The following is a 21,929-nucleotide window of genomic DNA, read 5'->3' on the forward strand; positions in this document are numbered from 1 at the left end:
TCCTGAAGCCAACTCTTCAGACATGGATTGGACTGGACAATGGGTTGGAGAGGGATGCTGGTGAGGAGTGAGCTTCTTGGATCAGGTGGACACTTGAGACCATGTTGGCATCTCCTGCCTGGAGGGGAGATGAGAGGGTGGAGGGGGTTAGAAGCTGGTGAAATGGACACGAAAAGAGAGAGCGGAGGGAGAGAGCAGGCTGTCTCATGGGGGGGGGGCGGGTAATTAGGAGTGTGTAGCAAGGTGTATATGGGTTTTTGTGTGAGAGACTGACTTGGTTTGTAAACTTTCACTTAAAGCACAAAAAAATTATTTAAAAAAAAAAAAGATATCCCTAAGCATGTCCAAAGGAGCCCTGGTGCACAGTGGTTAAACCCTCAGCTGCTAACCAAAAGGTCGATGGTTTGAACCCACTAGCCACTGTGTGGGAGAAAGATGTGACAGTCTCCTCCCGTAAAGATTATCTGTTGCCATCAAATCGATTCCGATTCATAGCAACCATATAAAACAGATTAGCACTGCCTCACAGAGTTTCCAAGCAGTGGCTGGTGGATTCGAACTGCCAACCTTTTGGTTAGCAGCCAAGCTCCTAAGCACTGTGCCACCAGGGCTCCACCAGCCTTGCAAATCCTATGGGGCAGTTCTACTCTGCCCAACAGGGTCACTGTGAGTCAGATTCGACTCGATGGCAGTGGATTTGGTTTGGTTTTGGAAGCACGTCCATGGAATTTTCAATCACCTCATATGCATGTGAAAGCTAGACAATGGATAAAGAAGACCAAAGAAAAATTGGTGCATATGAATTATGGTGTTGGCAAAGAATACTGAATATACCGTGGACTGCCAGAAGAATGAACAACTCTGTCCTGGAAGAAGTACAGCCAGAATGCTCCTTAGAAGCAAGGATGGCTAGACTTTGTCTCATGAACTTCAGACATGTTATCAAGAGGTATATGTACCTTATAGTGTTCGGAGATTTTAAAAAACTAAATACACACATATAAAACACACACAATTAGAGAACAGGATACATCTAAGGTAGGTTATCAGAGGCAGTAATGTATAATGGATAGGCACACAGAGTCCACAGCCAGCTTGCCTAAGTTCAAATTCCAGCTCTTTGTGCTTTGATTTTCTCATCTGCCCAATGAGAATAAAAGCAGTGCACCAACATCATAGGTTTGTGAACATCAAATGAGTCTACATTTAGAGCAGTGTCTGTACATAGTAGTTATCCAATAACCCTTAGCTACTATTACCTAATATTAGTAGATCTGTGGTTTTTAAGCTGGGTGTGATGCTGCCCTCTGGGGTTTTTACTAAAGCATGTGGAGTAGCGCAAGATGCTTACAATCGACTAATAACCTACAGGTTGGAGGTTGGAACCCATCCAGCAGTGTCACAAAAGAAAGGCCTAGCAACTTGTTTCCACAAAGATGACAGCCAAGAAAACCCTATGGAGCAGTTCTCACTCTGTAGCACATGGGGTTGCCATGAGTTGGAATTGACTCAGTGATGAGTTTTGGGTTGTTTGGTGGGCATTTTTTGGTTTTCACAATGACTGGGAGGGCAATAGCACCAGGGATGCGAAATGTCCTGCAAAGTGCAAATAGCCTTGAACAACGAGTACTGCCCTGCCCCAAACACCAATAGTTTCCCTTTGAAAAAAACCAAAAATTTACTTCAAAATTTGGTTGCAACATTAAAAATTAACACCTTTACATGCATTAAAAAAAAAAAAAAAAAAAAAAAGATTTCCCCGGAGATTTATTTTAAGAAAGAAAAAAATCTCCCAGAGAGTTCAGACACTGAATTCTTTAATCTGTTCCGAAACAAACAAACCTGCTGCCAAGGAGTTGATTCTGACTCATAGCGACCCTAGAGGACAGAGGAGAACTGCCCCATAAGGTTTCCAAGGAGCGGCTGGTGGATTTGAACTGCTGACCTTTTGGTTAGCAGCCATAGCTCTTAACCACTGTACCACCAGGGTTTCCTGCTCTGGAAGGCACCGAGCTTGACCATGCTTCACTGTTCTCCCACACTTCATGTCCAGCAGCATGGGATACTGAACAGCACAGTTTTCGGTAGCATCTGGGTCCACTAGCAGTCTTCCATCCAAACATTAGCCAGGCATCACACACATGACTTTTCTCTGGAGGTCTGATAAAATTCCAAAGCTCCGGGAGTTGTCACATGCACAGGTGACTCAGCTCGATAAACCCTGTGCTCTACAGTCCCTTCCACGGAAGAATCTTGTTTCGCGTTTTTTTTTAAGACTATTACACAAAATGGGTAACTAATCTCTCTCTTCCTGCTCCTGTCTGTCTGTCTCCTTTTTTCTCTCCTCCCCCCCCATACATATACACACGCGTGCACGCACACAGACACACACACACAGACACACACACACACTCGATATCTTACTTCCACGTATGTTTCCTCAGATCACTTTGCTCTGAAAGACAGCTTAGGTCCTTACACTTCCAGGAAACAGTGTGATCCAACGCTAACGCTCAAGTCTGGCACCATTAGCACTCTTTCAATTGTAGCAAAGACACCCGGAGGATCTGATGCTCTCAGTGGTATCGTGCTGCTCCACAGTGGGGCACAGTGGGTAGGATGAGTACGTGTCAAAAACTGAAGGCAAACCACTGAGAGGAGGGGACTTTAATCCAAGTTTCAAAATAAGCTGACAAAGGAAAAGATAAAGATGAGTGAGAAGGATACCAAATTCTAATTTAACTAGTTCTGAATTACACACACACACACACACAGAGTTATATCAGGTAAACTGAAACTAAAGCCTTTACTTAGAGCTTAATGTAACATATAAAACCAATTATTTGTCGAGTTGATTCCAACTCATAATGACCCTATAGGACAGAGCAGAACTGCCCCCATAGTGTTTCCAAAGAGTGGCTCGTGTATTCGAACTGCTGACCTTTTGGTTAGCAGCCATAGTACTTAACCACTTTGCCACCTTTATGTTTAGTCTCGTAACTGTCAAATAAGGAAGATATACCTAAGTTGAAGAATTTCTCATAAAAGAAATGCCCAGTTTGCCTACGAACGACTACAGAACATGAATTATGGATACCTTTGAATATCTGCCATTTATGTTTGGGAATATTCATATTTATAATCTCTAAATTATATGAATTTAAAGAGAACTAATTTGCCTTTTACATGCTGCAAAAGTTAATCTTGCCATACTTATTTGGATGATCCAGAGATTCCAAATGTTAAAAACCAAAGGAAAAAAATAACTACTTCCTATAACTTAGATTAATTATGTTACTGACAGGTTGCTAACTTGCCTTTAAAAAGACTAGATTAAGTGGAACGCAAGCAAGCAACCATCCCTGGGATGGATGAGAAAGCACATGGATTTTCCCTTCTGGAATTAGTCTAAAATAGGCTTGAATGAAGACTCTGGTAGAACACGGAAGGAAACAGTCTGTAGATGTACAAATAGAAAACGTACGTTCACTTTCTTTTAGAAAACAATTTCTGTAGTTCATATGTACATGATTACATACACAAAGGACAATATATCATGTACCTGCAACAGGTCAGGGTCATACTTCCACACATTTTTTCTAAAGCTTAAGAAAACAAGCTTATGCAATATGTGCCACAGATGTAAGGATCAGCTTACTTGTCTACAGACAGTAGGAAGCAGTGTGTAATACAGGATAAGAAATTCTGGACTTAACATGAGTGTCCCAGAGTTTTAGTCTTAGTTCCGTTACTGGTTAACTATGTATAGGTTTTTGGACAAATCCATTATACCTCTCTTGGCCTCATTTTTCTTATATCTTATAGGTTTATTGCAAGAATCAAAGGTGAGAAGGCAATGAATGTTCTGATGATGCTTTCAATTGCAGCAAGTTGCAGAGGTGTAGATTATAAAACCAGAGAAGTATGACCCAGAAAATGAGACGTCTTCCCAACAACTTCTAAACATAAAATACAAATTTCAAATTCACATACAAATTTAGAATGCTTCAATAATGAATGCACTCAAGGAGACTCAGAGCTTTTCTGAAAGAACTGCGCATTGATTCTGAAGCAGGTGAGAAAATTAAGTGTTAACAGAGTACCTTCTTTCTGTGCATAACATTTAATACAGAGCACAATATGATTCAGTATGAATCAACCAGAGAGGTCCTCTTAAACCTAATAACATGTTCAACTAAATCATGGCTCAAACACTCAATTTAGGCCCAAGCTTGGGATAAGCAATAGGTCTTAGTATTATTCATGACTCAAGAAAACGAAACATCTTTCTGACTATGTATTGCTTTCCTGTGGCTGTTGGGTGTTATGTTTTACATATGCCCTTTAGTGCAAATTAATTGTGCTGTTCACATGTTCAAAATTTTCATTGATATTTCTGTCTGAAAACAATGTGTTAAAACTCTCAATTATGACTCTGGATTTGGCTATTTCTCCTTGCAGTTCTATCAGCTTTTACTTTATATATTTTGAGGCCATCTTCTTGAATGAATACAAACGTAAAATTATTGTGTTTTCCTAGTGAACTGAACCTGATATCATTATGAAATGACCCTCTTTATTGCTAGTGATGCTTTTTTCATTAGTGTATTTTATCTGATACTTATATAACCCCATCAGCTTTCTTTGGGTTGGTACTTCTTTGGGTTGGTATTTTCATTTTATTTTACCTTTCTGTACCCTACATTTCAATTACGACCCTTCTAAACAGCATATAGTGAGATTTTATTTTTAAATCTGATCTGGCAATCTTTTAAGTGGACAATTTAGGCCATTTATGTTAATGTAATTAGTGATTTATTTGGATTTGTGTTTACTATCTTATCTTATGCTCATTATTTATTCTGCCTTATCTATTTTTTCTTTTCTTTCTTGCTTTCTTTTACATTAAGTATTTCTTAGCATCCCATTTTCTTCTTCTTCAGTAGTTTGGAAGTTACACCTTCTGTTTCTGTGCTTTTAGTGGTTATGCTATAAATTAAAATACATACCCCTAAACTCACCAAAATTTAAAGTCAATCCTTACCCTTCTCCTGGACAATTCAAAGAATTTATACTACTTTAACCACATGCAGTTCAAGTCTACCCAGAGGTACCTCAGAAAAATGGCTTGGTGATCTAATTTATAAATCAGCCATTGAAAACCCTATGGAGCACAGTTCTACTCTGACACACACTGGTTTGCCATGAGTCAGAATTAAATCAAGGGCAACTGGCTTGGCTTGGCTTAACTTATAATCAAAGGCAAAAGGTCAGCTTACAGTTAAAACTTCTCTCTCCTGATCTGCTCAGCTCCAAGGCAACTTTCTTAGTAGACCAGAGGCTAGAATAGGGTACACTTACTTCTATGGGATTCTCAGCTTTTTGGAAGAGAAAGGTCTACTATTAAACCTCCACCTTGGGCAGCCCTGGTGGTGCAGTGGTTAAGAGCTTGGCTGCTAATCAAAAGGTTGGCAGTTTGAATCCATCAGCCACTGCCTGGAAACCCTATGGGGCAGTTCTACGCTGTCCTATAGGGTAGCAATAAGTCGGAATCAATTTGACAGCAATGGGTTTGGTTCATTTTTTGAGAGGGAAGCCAGGGTTTCAGCTTTTGCCTTTGTGCTCTAACCATCATCACAATCAAATCCCACTGTTATTTCAAATGGCAAATGCCCTCAGGGAAAAGACAGTTCAGTGTTTCATGCATTTCTGTGGGTTCCCACTTCTCCTTAGATTCTGTCATTATGACTTTCAATTCTTCAGCGCTTTTTAAGAATATGCCTTTTCTTCATTAGTTTTAGTTCAGGATTTCAGTTGTTTTTAGCACATGGGTAGGCGAGAATAACCTAGGTTATCAAAAATACACATTACCTGAACAATTTGGGTTTTTAATCTTATGACTTTGTGAATACTCAGCTTATCAAATTTTCCTTTCTGATTTGGCCATTAGGTGAATGAACATACTTCCTGATTCGCCTGGGATGGCCCTGGCATAATTATCACTAGTGCCCCTTTCCCTCTTTTACTCTCAATTTGTGGCCAAAAACTCACCACTGTGCAGAACATTATGGTTCATTTTCCTTTGTATTAATTAACCTTACCCTTGGCTTTTTTTTTTTTTTTTGCTTATTCTAACTCCTATTTTCTGTTTGCTTTATTCCTTTTGTAAATTTGTTTCTTATCCTACAACATATATTCACAAAGGATGCTTCAATTTCATTTACCAGGGCTCCTTATAAACAAACAAAATCTCTTTCTCCTTCTCCAGGACACTGCAAAAATGGCACCCTTGCAAGATGCTGTAGCAGCCTCCCTAAAAGAAAAGCATTTCTAAGGTGCTTACACAGAATCATAATGTAAATGAGATACTAGATATTATATGGGAGCCTAATCCACTATTAAAATTACTATAGAGAGAGTTCCTTTATCTTATATTTTGTTATTTACCTATGGGTAATACATTTGAAAATAATTGCTGTTATTTTATAGGTAGCAATCCCTATAATCATTACTGTTTGTAACATACCTAGGAATAAGTGGAGTATGCAAAGTACAGTAAAAGATAAATTCTATTTTATCATGGATCATCACCATGAAACTAGTGCTATAAACATAAGAAAATAACCTGGAATTTCTGCCATACTTGCTACTCCAAACTAAGTTTATTTCCTTGTTCATAAAAGTCATCCACTTTTCTGCTTTATCACACTGTAACAGTAAATTTGAGAGGATATAAAATGATATTAACAAGTAAAGAACAAAGTAGTGCATACCTAATATAAATGCACTATATTCCCTAATAGTCGTTGAGAAGAAAACACAAGAAAAAGGCTGTTTCTGCAAATAAACCCAAATAAAATAAAACACATTAAGAAAAAAAAAAAAAAAACCTAAACTCCATTGAGGAATTTAACAAGGACCATAATTACAGGACTGATAGTTCTAATTCAACATGTTTCACGCTGATCAAACAAGAAATAAACTTCTCTTCTTCAAATGAGCAATTCTAAAATGAATGATTCAACAGTCTGGATTTTTTGCATTTCGGGTGAGGACAAATAGCTCAAGGGATACTAGGAAATTCTCAAAACAATAACAATATAAAACTGATTTAAATTCACATCATTTACATATGTTACATAGTCCCCACAGCCATTGAGAATGGGAAGTTGAGGGGCCACAAAATCAAACAATAGGGTAGTTTAACTCCTAAAATGGTGCAAACTACACACTATACATGAGATAAAAAACCAAAAAAAAAAAAAAAAAAAACCCAGTATGCATGAGATAGCAACCAAAAACTATCAGAATACAGAAAATTTTAATGACACAAGGATTCTTTATGTTAAGATGACTTATTCCAATCACATTCTAAAACTTAAACTCTATTATTTTACTGAATAAGGAAAAGTCTTAAGAAAGAAATATGTGCATACAATAGCGATTAAGCCAGTGATTATCAGTTAAATTTCTTTAAACTCTTTAAAAAAAAAAAAAAACGCTGGGAATGACAACTTGCAGAGGAATGGCATTGCATTCATTGTCAAAAAGAACATTTCAAATTCCATCCTGAAGTACAATGCTGTCAGTGATAGGATAATATTCATACGCCTACGTGGAAGACCAGTTAATACGACTATTATTCAAATTTACACACCACCTCTAAGGCCAAAGATGAAGAAATTGAAGATTTTTACCAGCTTCTGCAGTCTGAAATTGATCAAACATGAAATCAGGATGCATTGATAATTATGATGACTGGAATGCGAAAGTTGGAAACAAACAAGAAGGATCTGTAGTTGGAAAATATGGCCTTGGTGATAGAAATGATGCCAGAATCTTGCAAGACGAACAACTTCTTCGTTGCAAATACCTTTTTTCACCAACATAAACGGTGACTATACACATGGACCTTGCCAAACGGAATACATAGGAATCGAATCAACTACATCTGTGGAAAGAGATGATGGAAAAGCTCAATATCATCAGTCAGAACAAGGCCAGGGGCCAAATGTGGAACAGACTATCGACTGCTCATATGCAAGTTCAAGTTGAAACTGAAGAAAATTAGAACAAGTCCATGACCTTGAGTATATTCCACCTGAATTTAGAGACCATTTCAAGAACAGATCTGATGCACTGAACACTAATGACTGAAGACCAGATGAGTTGTGGAATGATATTTAGGACATCATACATGACCACAAAAATGACTGAAGACCAGATGAGTTGTGGAATGATATTTAGGACATCATACATGAAGAAAGTAAGAGGTCATTAAAAAGACAAGAAAGAAAGAAAAGACCAAAATGGATGTCAGAAGAGACTCTGAAACTTGCTCTTGAACATTAAGTAGCTAAAGCAAAAGGAAGAAAGGATGAAGTCAAAGAACTGAACAGAAGATTTTAAAGGGCGGCTTGAGAAGACAAAGTAAAGTATTATAATGACATGTGCAAAGAGCTGGAGATGGAAAACCAAAAGGGGAGGACACACTCGGGATTTCTCAAGCTGAAACAACTGAAGAAAAAATTCAAGCCTCAAATTGTAACAGTGAAGGATTCTGGGGGAAAATATTAAACGAAGCAAGAAGCATCAAAAGAAGATGGAAAGAATACACAGAGTCACTATACCAAAAAGAAGTGGTCGACATTCAACCATTTGAAGAGGTAGCATATGATCAGGAACCGATGGTATTGAAGGAAGAAGTCCAAGCTGCATTGAAGGCACTGGTGAAAAACAAGCCTTCAAGAATTGACGGACTATCAAGTGAGATGTTTCAACAAACGGATGCAGTTCTGAAAATGCTTAGTCGTCTATGCTAAGAAATTAGGAAGACAGCTACCTGGCCAACCGACTGGAAGAGTTTCATATTTATACATATTGCCAAGAAAGGTTATTCCACCAAATGTGGAAATTATCAAACAATATCATTAATATCACATACAAGCAAAATTTTGGTGAAGATCATTGAAAAGTGGCTGCAGCACTGTATCGACAGGCAACTGTCAGAATTTCAGTTTGTATTCAGAAGAGGACATGGAACCAGGGATATCATTTCTGATGTCAGATGGATCCTGGCTGAAAGCAGAGAATACCAGAAGAATGTTTACCTGTGTTTTATTGACTATGCAAAGGCATTCGAGTGTGTGGATCATAACAAATTATGGATAACACTGAGAAGAATGGGAATTCCAGAACACTTAATTGTGCTCATGAGGAAACTGTACACAGATCAAGAGGCAGTTGTTCAAACAAAACAAGGGGATACTGTGTGGCTTCAAGTCAGGAAAGGTGTGGGTCAGAGTTGTATCCTTTCACAATACCTATTCAATCTGTATGCGAAGCAAATAATCCGAGAAGCTGGACCATATGAAGAAGAACAAAACATCAGAATTGGAGAAAGACTCATTAACAACCCGTGTTATGCAGATGACACAACCGTGCTTGCTGAAAGTGAAGAGGACTTGAAGCACTTACTGATGAAGATCAAAGACCACAGAGTTCAGTATGGATTGCACCTCAACATAAAGAAAACAAAAATCCTCACAACTAGATCAATAAGCAACATCATGATAAAAGGAGAAAAGATTGAAGTTGTAAAGGATTTTACCTCACTTGAATCCACAATCAACACCCATAGAAGCAACAGTCAAGAAATCAAAAGACACATTGCATTGGGGAAATCTGCTGCAAAAGGCCTCTTTAAAGCATTGAAGAGCAAAGATGTCACCTTGAAGACTAAGGTACACCTGACCCAAGCCATGGTATTTCCAATCGCATCATACGCATGTGAAAGCCGGACGATGAATAAGGAGGACCAAAGAAAAATGGACACCTTTGAATTGTGGTGTTGGAGAAGAATATTGAATATACTGTGGACTGCCAAAAGGAGAACAAATCTGTCTTGGAACAAGTACCACTAGGATGCTCCTTAGAAGCAAGGATGGTGAGACTGTGTCTTACATATTCTGGACATGTTCTCAGGAGGGATCAGTCCCTGGAGAAGGACATCATGCTTGGTAAAGTACAGGGTCAGCAGAAAAGAGGAAGATCTTCAATGAGATGGACTGACGTAGTGGCTCCAACAGTGGGCTCAAGCATAACAATCATTTTGAGCATGGCACAGGACCAGGCAGCTTTTTGTTCTGTGGTACATAGGGTCGCTGTGAGTTGGAACCAGCTGATGGCACTAACAACAACAACAAATTATTTAACCAGCTTATAAACTACTCTCTTAAAACATACAGATTTGGCAGTCTTGTTAATTTTTTTCTGCTCAAAAATTCACAACAGAAAACATAATGAACTTTCACAAGCACTATAAGAATTAAAGAAGAAACCTTAAGAGTTACATCATTGAGTCAATAAGCACGCTATGATCAGATTTGTAGATAGTTAAAAACTCTTTCCAGCTGTAACACATGGAATATGTGAAGTGACAAAATCATACTTACACACTACTTCGTAAGCCTCTCTGAGAGCTGAGTATGTACCTTTTGACGCTGGGTGCTTTAGTTATCAGAAAGTCTACGCTTATTCTGATATCTCTGACCTAGACATACTGCTCTATCAACCAAATAACTCCATTTTCAGTCAGACAAAAAGCAAAGGCCAAATACAGGCTTTCTGAGAGGGGAAAAGTTTTGTTTTTGTTTTCAGATTTGTGTGTGTGTGTGTTGTGTGTGTAGGCCAATATAATAGTTAATAGCTTACTGTAATTGCTCCAAAGTATGTATGAATTGTTCAACAGAAATACTAGAATTCAAGAAAAGATCTGTTTATCAAATGTTAGACAGAAAAAAAAAAAATGGCCTTCATCACCTAGTCCTCACCACTATGCCTTCTGGTGGAAAAGGTTCAGGGTATAGACACGCTTCTCCTCAGGGTGGATATGGCTGACTACATGGATGTGGTTGACTACAGACACAATTTTTATGGTTCCCCTAGACCGTGGCTCAGGTGCTTAAGTCTACATTTTTCCTGCCCTCCAGTTCCTGAGAAAGCTGAAGGAGTCGAGCTGGGCCTCAGAATATCATTTTAAGGAATGGATTTCACACCAATCATAATAGTCATTGATTTTATCCAATCCATAGTCATGCTCAGAGCCATCATGGTGTCTTTCACACCATTTGTCCCCTCCAAGGCTGTTACAACACAGACCCAAGGTGGTACGTTCTCTTTCACTGCAAGGTTTCCACCTAAGGCTTAGGTAGAAGTCTAAATGATATTGGCTGAATTATTTTATTCTACTTAGAAGGGCAAGTTTAATAAATCGAAACATTCTTTTCCCTGGGTCTTCTCAGCAAATTTAATGTTAGCTTTAAATCATATGTTTTGAAATAAAACAAATTATCTAAATTCTGAGTGACGTTTGGTCTTTTCTTCTTCCTTTCTTCTACTTCTTTTCTTTTCCCTTCTCCATCCCATTTTTTAAAAAGTAGAAGAAAAATCAATTGTAGCTAAAAATTCCCACACATAGGGTTAGTAAACCTTCAGGTTTAATAACTTTTAATTATTTAAACCTTAAGTTTAAATAATCACAAAGAGTACTTTAAAAATATTCTTCTAAACTGTTCCATTGGATACATTGGTATGCCTCTATTTGCCTAAGAGACGTTCTGTGAAACACTCATTTGATTCTGCTGCAAAAGACATCTTTAAAGTGTAAAAAAGTAAAGATGTCACTTTAAGGACTAAGGTGCACTGGACACAAGTCATGGTGTTTTCAATTGCCTCATATGCATGGGAAAGCTGGACAATGAATAAGGAAGACCGAAGAAGAATTGGTGCCTTTGAATTACGGTGTTGGAGAAGAATACTGAATATACCATGGACTGCCAGAAGGACAAACAAGTCTGTCTCGGAAGAAGTACAGCTAGAATGTTCCTTAGAAACAAGGATGGTGAGACTTCATCTCACATACTTTGGACATGTTATCAGGAGTGACCAGTCCCTGGAGAGGAACATCATGCTTGGTAAAATAGACAGTCATCAAAAAAGAGGAAGTCCCTAACGAGATGGATTGGCACAGTGGCTGCAACAGTGGGCTCAAGCATAACAATGGTTGTAAGGATGGCGCAGGATCGGGCAGTGTTTCATTCTGTAATACATGCTGTAGCTATGAATCGGAACCAACTGGACAACACCTAACAACAACAGCATCAACTAAAACACACTGTTGAACCGTATTATTTAATGGAACTTTGAAATAAATTCTTAGGATAAAATCTTCTCTTGTAATATAAATAACCATCCATACTTTCTGTACAGTATGTTCAGGCTTTTGAGTCTTGAATCTTTCCAGACAGTTGTATCTATGCACTGCACATTTCACTAAGTATTTTTTTAATCATTGTTCTCTTCCTAACGCTTAATTTTAGTAACATTTATATGGGGCAAGGGAGACTTTGACAACCATTCTCCATTTTATGATGGAGACTTTGAACAAACTTAAAAGCAGGGAAGATTCGTAAATTGTTCTGTAATACCGTAATAGTCTTTTTTTTTTTTTTTTATTCCTACGTAGACATCACCCTGGGCTTCTGTCATGGATTGAATTGTGTGTCCCCCAAAATATGTGTCAACTTGGTTAGGCCACAATTCCCAGTATTGTGGGGCCGTCCTCCAATTTGTGATTGGAATTTTATGTTAAACAGGCCTGTACCACCTTTTATCTTACAAGAAATAAAAGGAAAGGGAAGCGAGCAGAGAGTGGGGATCTCATGTCACTGAGAAGGCAGTGCCAGGAGCAGTGCACGTCCTTTGGACCCAGGGTCCCCGTGCAGAGAAGCTCCTAGTCCAGGAGAGGATTGATGAGAAGGCCAACAGAGAGAGAAAGCCTTTCCCTGAAGCTGATGCCCTAAATTTGAACTTTTTAGCTTATTTTATTGTGAGGGAATAAACAAGAACCTTCCTCCAGAGCTGACAGAGAAAGCCTTCCCCTGGAGCCAACACCCTGAATTTGGACTTCTAACCTGCTAGACTGTGAGAGAATAAACTTTGTTTGTTAAGGCCATCTGCTTGTAGTGTTTCTGTTAGAGCAGCATTAGATGACTAAGACAGCTTCTTTAAAGAATTTCTTCAAGAGTTAATGGCCAACTTTAGCAGTGAGACCAAACCTCAAAACTCTTCATCATGGAGTCAGTTCCAGCTTATGCGGATTCCATGTGTTAAACAGTAGAACTTCTCCAGAGGGTTTTCTGGGCTGTAGCCTTTATGGAAGTAGATTGGCAGGCCTTTCTTCCACAGCATAGACTTTAGGTTAGTAGTCTAGTCCAAAAATTTGTGCTACACAGGTAGTAGTGAGACGTAAGCATGAAAGAAACTTCTGGGTTCCAGTTTTAAACATCTTATACTTAAGTACATCTAGGTTGGGTAAAACCAGTCAGCACTAACCTGAATCTTATTAAATCTGATTAATCTTTAATAATGATACGTCAAAATCACTGACAATTCTATCATTAATAGCAGAGTCACATCATAGGGTTTCTGAAAATTACAAGGAAACCTTGCAATTTACACTTTGCAACATTCAATCTAAGCCAAATTCTACTATTCCATTCTATTGAACTAAAAATAAGAAGAAAGAAAAGAGAAATGAGGCCAAATCCTTGTTTCTAGACAAAATATACCTCAAGTATTTAGTGGGGAGCCACTGTGACCCACACACATTGCTTTTCTTTATCTTCCCCTCCAATCTCAACCTCGTGCTTGTGCCCTTTTTCTTCCCTCTAATAGTAATCTAAACATGTACATCCAGCTTTTCAAATATTCCTAAACAGCCTCGGCCTGTCTGGCATTTCGGTGTGATATTTACCTCCACCTCCGCTGAAAGGGTACTTTTCCCCCACAAGTTGGCTAAGGAAACGAAGGTGAGCTGGGTCACTGGGTAGAAGTGCCACGGGCATTCGGAATGCCATCAAGAGAAACACGTGGTGTGGTGACCACAGGACAGCTTAATTCCAGCACAACGTGGGCTCCTTGTATTCTCGATCATGGCGATGTGAGCTGGGAGGAAGGTGCAGCTGACTGTCATTAACTTTACTCCCACCCCTAGAAAGCTTCTGATGACTGGTTTTTAGTAACTTCTCCTTTAAAGGAAATTTTCACCCTCCGAGACACAAGGCGATTTGTATGACTACTCTTGAAGCACCACTTGGGAAATGGGGCACAACAAGAACACACTGAGGCTTCCGTGATTTTGACTTGGCTTCCACTAGCTGTCAGGACAGCAGTCATCTACAGCTAAGTACATGCCTTTTCACAGCTGGGGAGCCTCTTTATCATCAGGAAGAGACGGAGAAGCATCAAATTACCCTGTTGTGGCCAATGAGACATCCAGCCAAAAGCAATAATGATGCATTGCCGACACTCAACATCACACCTTCACAGTGAGCCGACACAAGAGAGCGATACTCTCAGAAAATAATTACCTTCTTCCTGCGCTTACCTGTAGAGTTCCAGGAAATCTCCCCTTTATCAGGGCCCCAAAAGATGCTGGTGTAAGCATTACATAGCCCGTTGCCATTGAGTTGATTCCAACTCATAGCAATTCCGTTGTTGATTCCGGCTCGTAGCTACCCTATAGGACACAGTAGAACTGCCCCCATGGGGTTTCTAAGGAGCAGCTGATGGATTTGAACTGCCAACCTTTTGGTTAGAAGCTGAGCTCTTAACCACTGCGCCACCAGGGCTCCAATAAGCTTTAGATAGGTAGGCGCAAACTGCCAGGAAATATGAAGAATTCGGTCAGTCTGCAGTCAATGATCAGCGGTCACTATCAGTATATACGTTGTATCTATTGATAAATGTATTCAGCTAACAGTTTAATCAACTGATTCAAGGAGAAATCTAATTCTCTGAAGAAAAAAAACCACACACAATATAATACATACATTGTATCTATTGATAAAATGCATTCAGCTATCATCAAACTGATTCAGGGAGAAACCTAATTCTTTGAAAAAGAAAAACCACATATAATATAAAGAGTTTCAAAGAGATCTTTACCTATTCCTGAAAAGTGAAAAAAGTGTTATCAATTACAAGTGTAATACTGGGATTGACTTCTTTTAGCCTCAGTTTCTTTAACAGTAAAAACGGTTGACAAACATAACCTAAAATATGTTAAAATATGATAGGATAAGATAAACTGAAAATAGTTGAAGACATCATACCAGATGTGTACAATTCAGTAAAAGCACCATCCTGGGTTCAGTACGTTCTGCTCAAGCAGCCAGCTGTCTGCTTAACTCACTAAATCCAATGAGGAAATTACTCTATATAATATCGAAAGTCCTTTTTGACCAGGACACTCTATGATCACATCTTATGTAGGTTCCTCCTCCTGTCTAAGACAGGCTTTCTCAGCCAGAGTAACTGGTTTGTCATCTATTTCAATGCCACAGGCAGTGTGGAAAGAGCCTGTTATATTTGATTCATTAAAAAAGTTATGCAATATACTGAGTAAATGGAAGAAGCTACAACATTTAATAAACTTAGAACTGAAAAGAACATCAGAAATCAGCCACAGTCACCCCCATTTTACACAAGAGGAAACTGAGGCCCAAACAGAAATGACTTGCCCCGAAGATAGATCGCTAATTAGCAATCAATCAAGATCTGAAATCAGAGCTCATGGTTCCTGGCTCGTAGCCCATCATTTCTGTGATAAATAACTATAAACTGACTGAAGATGCAATCAAGAGAAGAGGAAGTATGTTAGAAAACAAGGTGGCTTTATTATCTTCAAAAGGAATAATGCTCATATAAAACATTATTTTTATTTATTTTCCAAAAAGGACTAGCTTAAAGATCTTAAAAACACTCTCAGAACTTATCCAGATTAAGCTAGGTTTATAGTCTCAGCACCTGAAACAACTTCCAAATCACAATTTGATCACCCACAATGGCTCCTTTTGGAAACCCTGATGGTGTAATAGTTAAGAGCTACTCTGCTAACCAAAAGGTCAGCAGTTTGAATCTACCAGGTGCTCCCTGGAAACTCTATGGGGCAGTTCTACTCTGTCCTATAGGGTCACTACGAGTCGGAATCGACAGCAACGTTTTTTGTTTTTTTAATGGCTCTTTTCATTTCATTCATTCTGTAGGGAGACAACTATAGATGCTTCTGGTGTTGTAAAGTCAGACTGACTCAATATCAATCCCAGCTACACCATTCAGGAGCTGAGTAACCCTGGGCAAATCCTACTTAATCGCTCTGGGCCTCAGTTATGTTATCTGTACAATAGGGATAATAACAGTACCTACTTGACAGCATTATTGTGAGAAATAAATGAGTTAACACACGTAAAGCTCTGAAAACAGGGCCTCGTTCCAGCAATGGCTCAGTATTACTGTTGTTGTTATAATTAATTCATTTTCCATTCTAATATGTGGAGTGCCTACTTTGTGCTAGGCACAGTTTTTGGTGCTGAGAATACAACATTGAACTTGACCAAGTCCCTGCCCTTAGGAAGCTTTACAGTCTAAAGGCGGAAAATAAACACATAAGCATAAAGATAGCTAATGTAATGTCACACAGTGATAACTGCTATGCACCATGGTCACTGAGACATACCAGGAGAAGTAACAACTCTGGAGCCTGGGGATAGGTACTGCATTCTCAGATGCTGCCAGACGTTTGCAACGGTGCCATTGTTCGGCATATGTTTGGGAGTTCCATTCTGGAGCTGCTCTCAGGGCCAAATGACAAGTCAAAAAGAAAACCAAACAAACCCAAAACATCATTGATCCCCTTGATTTCGATCCAAAACAGCATCCTTGAACACAATTGTATTCACCAGACTAAAATTTCCAAAACTCACATTCCATGTCTAATAATTCACTTTGACGTTGCCAGAGATACTTCAAAGAATGTGCATGACAACATCAAATGCTGATGAAGACCCAGAGAGATGGTATCGCTCGTGTTTTATTGATGGGAATGTAAGATGGTGTAGCCACTCCAGAAAAGAATATGCCAACTTCTGACAGCTAAACATTTACTTATCATACAATCCAGCATTTGCATTCTTGGGTTTTTATCCAAAAGAGATAAAAACTTATGTTCATATCCCAAAAAAACCCCAATACCGTCGAGTCGATTCCGACTCATAGCGACCCTATAGGACAGAGTAGAACTCCCCAATAGGGTTTCCAAGGATCGCCTGGCGGATTCGAACTGCAGACCTCTTGGTTAGCAGCCATAGCAGTTAACCACTAGGCTGCCAAAGTTTTCATATAAAAACCTATAAATTAATGTACATTGCAGCTTTATTCATAATAGCTGAAAACTGAGAAAAACTCAAATGTCTTTCAACAGGTGAATGGTTAAGCAACTGAAGTATATCCACAACAGGCAATACTACTCAGCAATAAGCGGGAACTACTGATAGAGGCGACGACTTGGATTCTCCAGGAAATTAGGCTGAGTGAAGTCAGTATCAAAGGTTACAAAGTATATAATTCCATTTACATACATTCTCAACATGACAAGATAATAAGATAAAGACCGGATTAGTGGTCGGCAGGGGTTAGGGACACGGAGGTGAAGAGTAAATAGGCTGTGGCTATAAAAGGGTGGAGCCCTGGTGGCACAGTGGTTAAGAGCTTGGCTGCCAACCAAAAGGTCAGCAGCTCGAATCCCCCCTGAGCTCTTTGGAAACCCTATGGGGCAGTTCTGCTCTATCCTATAGGGTCGCTATGAGTTGAAATAGACTCGACGGTCAACGGGTTGTTTTGGTTTTTTATAAAAGGGTAGTTCGAGGAAGCCTCGTGATGAAACTGTTCTATATCTTGACTGTGGTGGTGGTTACATGAATCTACACATGTGATAAAATGGCATAGAACTAAATATACACTCATTAGTGCATGTAAACCTGGTGAAATCTGAACAAGGTAGGAGCCCTAGGTAGCACAAATGGTTACGTGCTAGACTACTAACCAAGAGACTGGCAGTTCCAAACCACCCAGAGACGTCTGCTCTGCCTGGGCTCAAAAAAGAGGCAACATACTTCTCAAAGGTCACAGCTTCAAAAACCCCGTGGAGCAGTTCTACTCTACACACCTGGGGTCCCTATGAGTTGGAACTGATGCCACTGAAACTAACAACAACAGGTGGACTGTACTGATGTCAACTTCCTGTTGTATTATAGTTATGCAAGATGTTACCACGGCGGGGAACTGAAGGGAGTATAGGACCTCTCTGTATTCTCTATTACAACTGCATGTGAATTTATAATTATCTCCAGGTAAAAAAAATTTAAAAAAGGATATGTAACAATTTATTGGATAACAAAAACAGAATTCATGAAACTCTTCGAATAATGGCAGAAAAATAAAAATAAGTAGCATTCCAGGATGAATTGTGAAGCACAGTTTAATTGGGGTGGGTTAAAATATCAGCAATTACTTCATTGCAAGTTTTTCTTTCATATGTGTGTATGCATGATCCAGATTTAACATGTTAACTTAATATTCATTTCCCTATGACACATACATGGATAGGTGGCACACTTTTCTGGATGGTATATTTTATAGAGTATTTGAACCAAGGGGGGAAGCTGCGGGCAGCAGTCTGACAGCCCCTCGCTTAGCTCCTGATCCCCAGGCAGGGCCAGACTCTGTTCTCTGAGCTGACCTCTAACTTGGCACCTGCCACACGACACTGACGTTTTCTGTATATGTCAATCTCACCAAACTGACTGGGGACCTGGACTCTGTCTCATGCATGTCTGTTCCCCCTGTGACTGGCATATCTCCTGGAAAACACACACACACGCACACCATTTGTTGGCTGGGAAAATGTGGTTATTGTCTGAAATGTGGAAATCTTAATAAACCAAACCAAAACCCATGGCTGTCGAGTCGGTTCCAACTCATAGCAACCCTTTAGGACAGAGCAGAACTGCCCCACAGGGTTTCCAAGAAGCAGCTGGTAGATTCGAACTGCTGACCTTTTGGTTAGCAGCTGAGTTCTTAACCCCTGTGTCACCAGGGCTCCGGAAATCTTAATGGTGATGTTTAATCTGCACAGAGATGGCGACTTTGAAAACCAACGCCATTCTGCACTCCAGCAGTAAAGAGACACAGTCTAGGCAATACCTCCTGCAGGCGTTAGGGTTTCCCATGTGCCTTCAAGAACCTTATTCTTCAAGACTGGTTGCTGATTTTAATATTCAACACACCTCTGTAAGGAGAAATAATATTGCCCTGGTGATAGCATAATAATTACAAAATAAAATCTATCACAAACTAGGACATAAAATGCACTCCAGAGCCACAAACTGGGTTTTCCCTGAAACACTGCTGTCCTTTACTACTTCAACACCCAAATCCTGACGATGGAAGCCTGAACCTCTCTTCACGTGCCAGCTCCAGATGTTACCCGCAAAGTGAATCCCTCCTCAACTCCTCTAGTAAACGTTAATCGCTTCTTCCTCTGGGGCCCACGGCACAGAGTCCGCAATGATTTCAGTATATACCACAGCATGTCCTGTATCACAGTTAGATGTTTACACTGTTGGTCTCCCTCAGAGACTACGAGTCTCTGAGGCCCGGCCCCCCAACCCGCTCACCTTGCTATCCCTAGAGTGTGGCAGAAAGAGCAGATGCTTAATGAACACTACCGAGTGAAACTGAACGGGTAGAGTTGACTAAGACAGAAAAGATGACACAGAGGATGTCTCATACACACACACACACACACAAACAGGAGTGGTACCATTTTCATATTTCTACACACCATAGCAATACTATGCTCCCGGAGTCCCTTTCAGAAAACATGGCTTTGTAAATTTACCTAGGCTTCAGTTATCTCAGCGGTCACGTGTACCAGTGCTCCGAGGGGGGTCTCTTGGTGCCTACCAAGTAGCTGCCTGGTAGATGGATGTCACAAAATCGTCTGTCCCAACACTCATACAGCAACTGGCCAGGGAGCGCATAATGAAGGGTTTTCACATCTCTCAGTCCCTGGGTACTCGATATGACAGATGGGGGAAAATAATACGAGAATGAAGACATGGAGTACTTGGGGATATGCCATGAGCGGGCACACAGTGTATTCATATTTAGTTCACAGAAAAAAAGAAATTACAAGCCTTTAACCCGAAGTCATGAATAAAAAAGAAAAAATTCACGTGTAAGATTTCTGAATGAAAGCATATTTTCGAAGTTAAAAAGCAATATAAAAATTAAATGCTGTACAGTGACTGACTTGTTTTATTATTACGTCAGGTAACTGTGTACAATGCTGACTTTAGATGAAAAGGAAAAAGAACAGGACGCAGGCTCTCCGACAATGTCTGGGGTAGGATTTCCATAAATGTTTCTAATCTAGGGAACAACTGGGACTGGGGGGCAGGAATCAATTTGTACCATTTTTTTTTTTTTTAAAAGAACGAAGTTTTTAAAAGTGTGTAATGTAGCTTCTGCAATATAAAATTTTGTATGAAACTCGAGTACCCGTCTAACCTTCAGGCTTGTTCTGGGTGTATAAAATATGCAGAATCCTACCAGGCCATGTTGCCATGGGCTGTGTTGTCAAGGTGACAGAGTAGCTCCAGGGTCTGCGTGGTGCTTGATGAATCATCAGGGGATTCATGACTGCCTGATTCCAATTCCTTCGGCATCCTCCACACAGCCGCACATGTCAGGACTTTACTGTCTGAAGCTAAGCAACAGAGGATAATGTCAACAGAGCATGGTATGCGGCCCACAGTCTGTACACAGCGCAGCAACGTTTACACAAAATCCATAAGCAGGGCACATCTGCTCTTTAAAATATTTAAAATTGCAGGCAGTGGAGAGAAAAGGCACAGACCCGGAGTCGGCAAGCAGAACAAGGCACAGCTTTGTAATTAGCATATATTTAACCCACTTTTCCCTTGTTTTAAAAACCATCATTCTGTTTCATAAGAAAATTTAATTTCCTCAAAATCGATTTTCTTCCGTTCTTCTTCAACGGTTCTTCAAAAAGGGTGCAAAATGGAGGGCTGGAGATATAATTACCGAGTGCGTGGCGCCTTTCTTTCTAAGACTGACATTAAGTGGATTTTTTTTTCTCGTCGCTTTATTAGATCCTCTTACACAGACATTAAATACACTGAAAAATATTCCACATGGAAATACTGTCATTAGTATTACTGTACCTCAGTTTACTTATGGTGGTAAGTGTTTGGGAACCAGAAGGTAAAAGTGTTCAGAGGGGTAACAAGCTGAAGTCCATATGGGTTTTACTGGCCACCTCCGCCTGGGCACACCAGACAGAGGAGGTCCAGTGCCTGGCGTTGTCACTCTCCATTACCTTCCCAACCACATCAACAATATAGCTTCTCTTATTTTTTTTTTATAACAATAGGGTCCAGACTTATGTGTTCCTGGTGTTGGCTACTCAGTATCCTGCCTTTCTCTCAGAGGCCTGACGTTCCTTATTTTTAAGTTCTCCATGAGTCTGCATTCTTGCAGCACCTTGAAAAGTTACTGTGTGGACTAAGACACTAAAGTCATACGGCATCACTTGTTTTCAGGAAATGTGCTGGGCTATAGGTCTGTGCTCCTCTAAGAAAAATACTTAATACAAAAATTTTTTTTAAAAATCCGATTTAACACTATGAGACAAAAATGTAATCAGAAACTCTGAAATATAAATCCTTTCAAAACTTGCTTTCCATTCAATGCTAAACTGTATATGTGCTAAACACCATGCCCTTTACAGATGACCTTTAATAAATGATGGTAGAACAATAAACAGGTTTCAACATTAAATCATTAATTGGTAGCAAATGCAGAATTACATTAGAATAAGAAAGAACACTTTCCTATATATTAACTAAGAAAAAAAAATGGCATTATAAAAATGAGAAGGACCTATATTACACCTGAAAAATTTAACACTTCTCATTAGCAACAATGATCCTTCAACCTAAATA

General features: G+C 39.5%; 1 protein-coding gene across 2 annotated transcripts in view; it reads right to left on the bottom strand.

Moving 5' to 3' along the window:
• The window catches only part of EIPR1 (EARP complex and GARP complex interacting protein 1), a 190,128-nt gene that overhangs the window by 46,616 nt on the left and 121,583 nt on the right, over positions 1 to 21,929 (bottom strand). The window contains exon 4 of one of the 2 annotated variants that reach the window (XM_049902784.1): positions 20,515 to 20,671. The exons of the other annotated variant lie outside the window; for it this stretch is intronic. Coding sequence (XP_049758741.1) covers positions 20,515 to 20,671 — 157 coding nt within the window. The remainder of the gene's footprint in view (positions 1 to 20,514; positions 20,672 to 21,929) is intronic. 2 annotated transcript variants of the gene reach the window in all.

This window comes from Elephas maximus, chromosome 12, assembly GCF_024166365.1.
Source record: "Elephas maximus indicus isolate mEleMax1 chromosome 12, mEleMax1 primary haplotype, whole genome shotgun sequence".
Lineage (NCBI taxonomy): Eukaryota > Metazoa > Chordata > Mammalia > Proboscidea > Elephantidae > Elephas > Elephas maximus.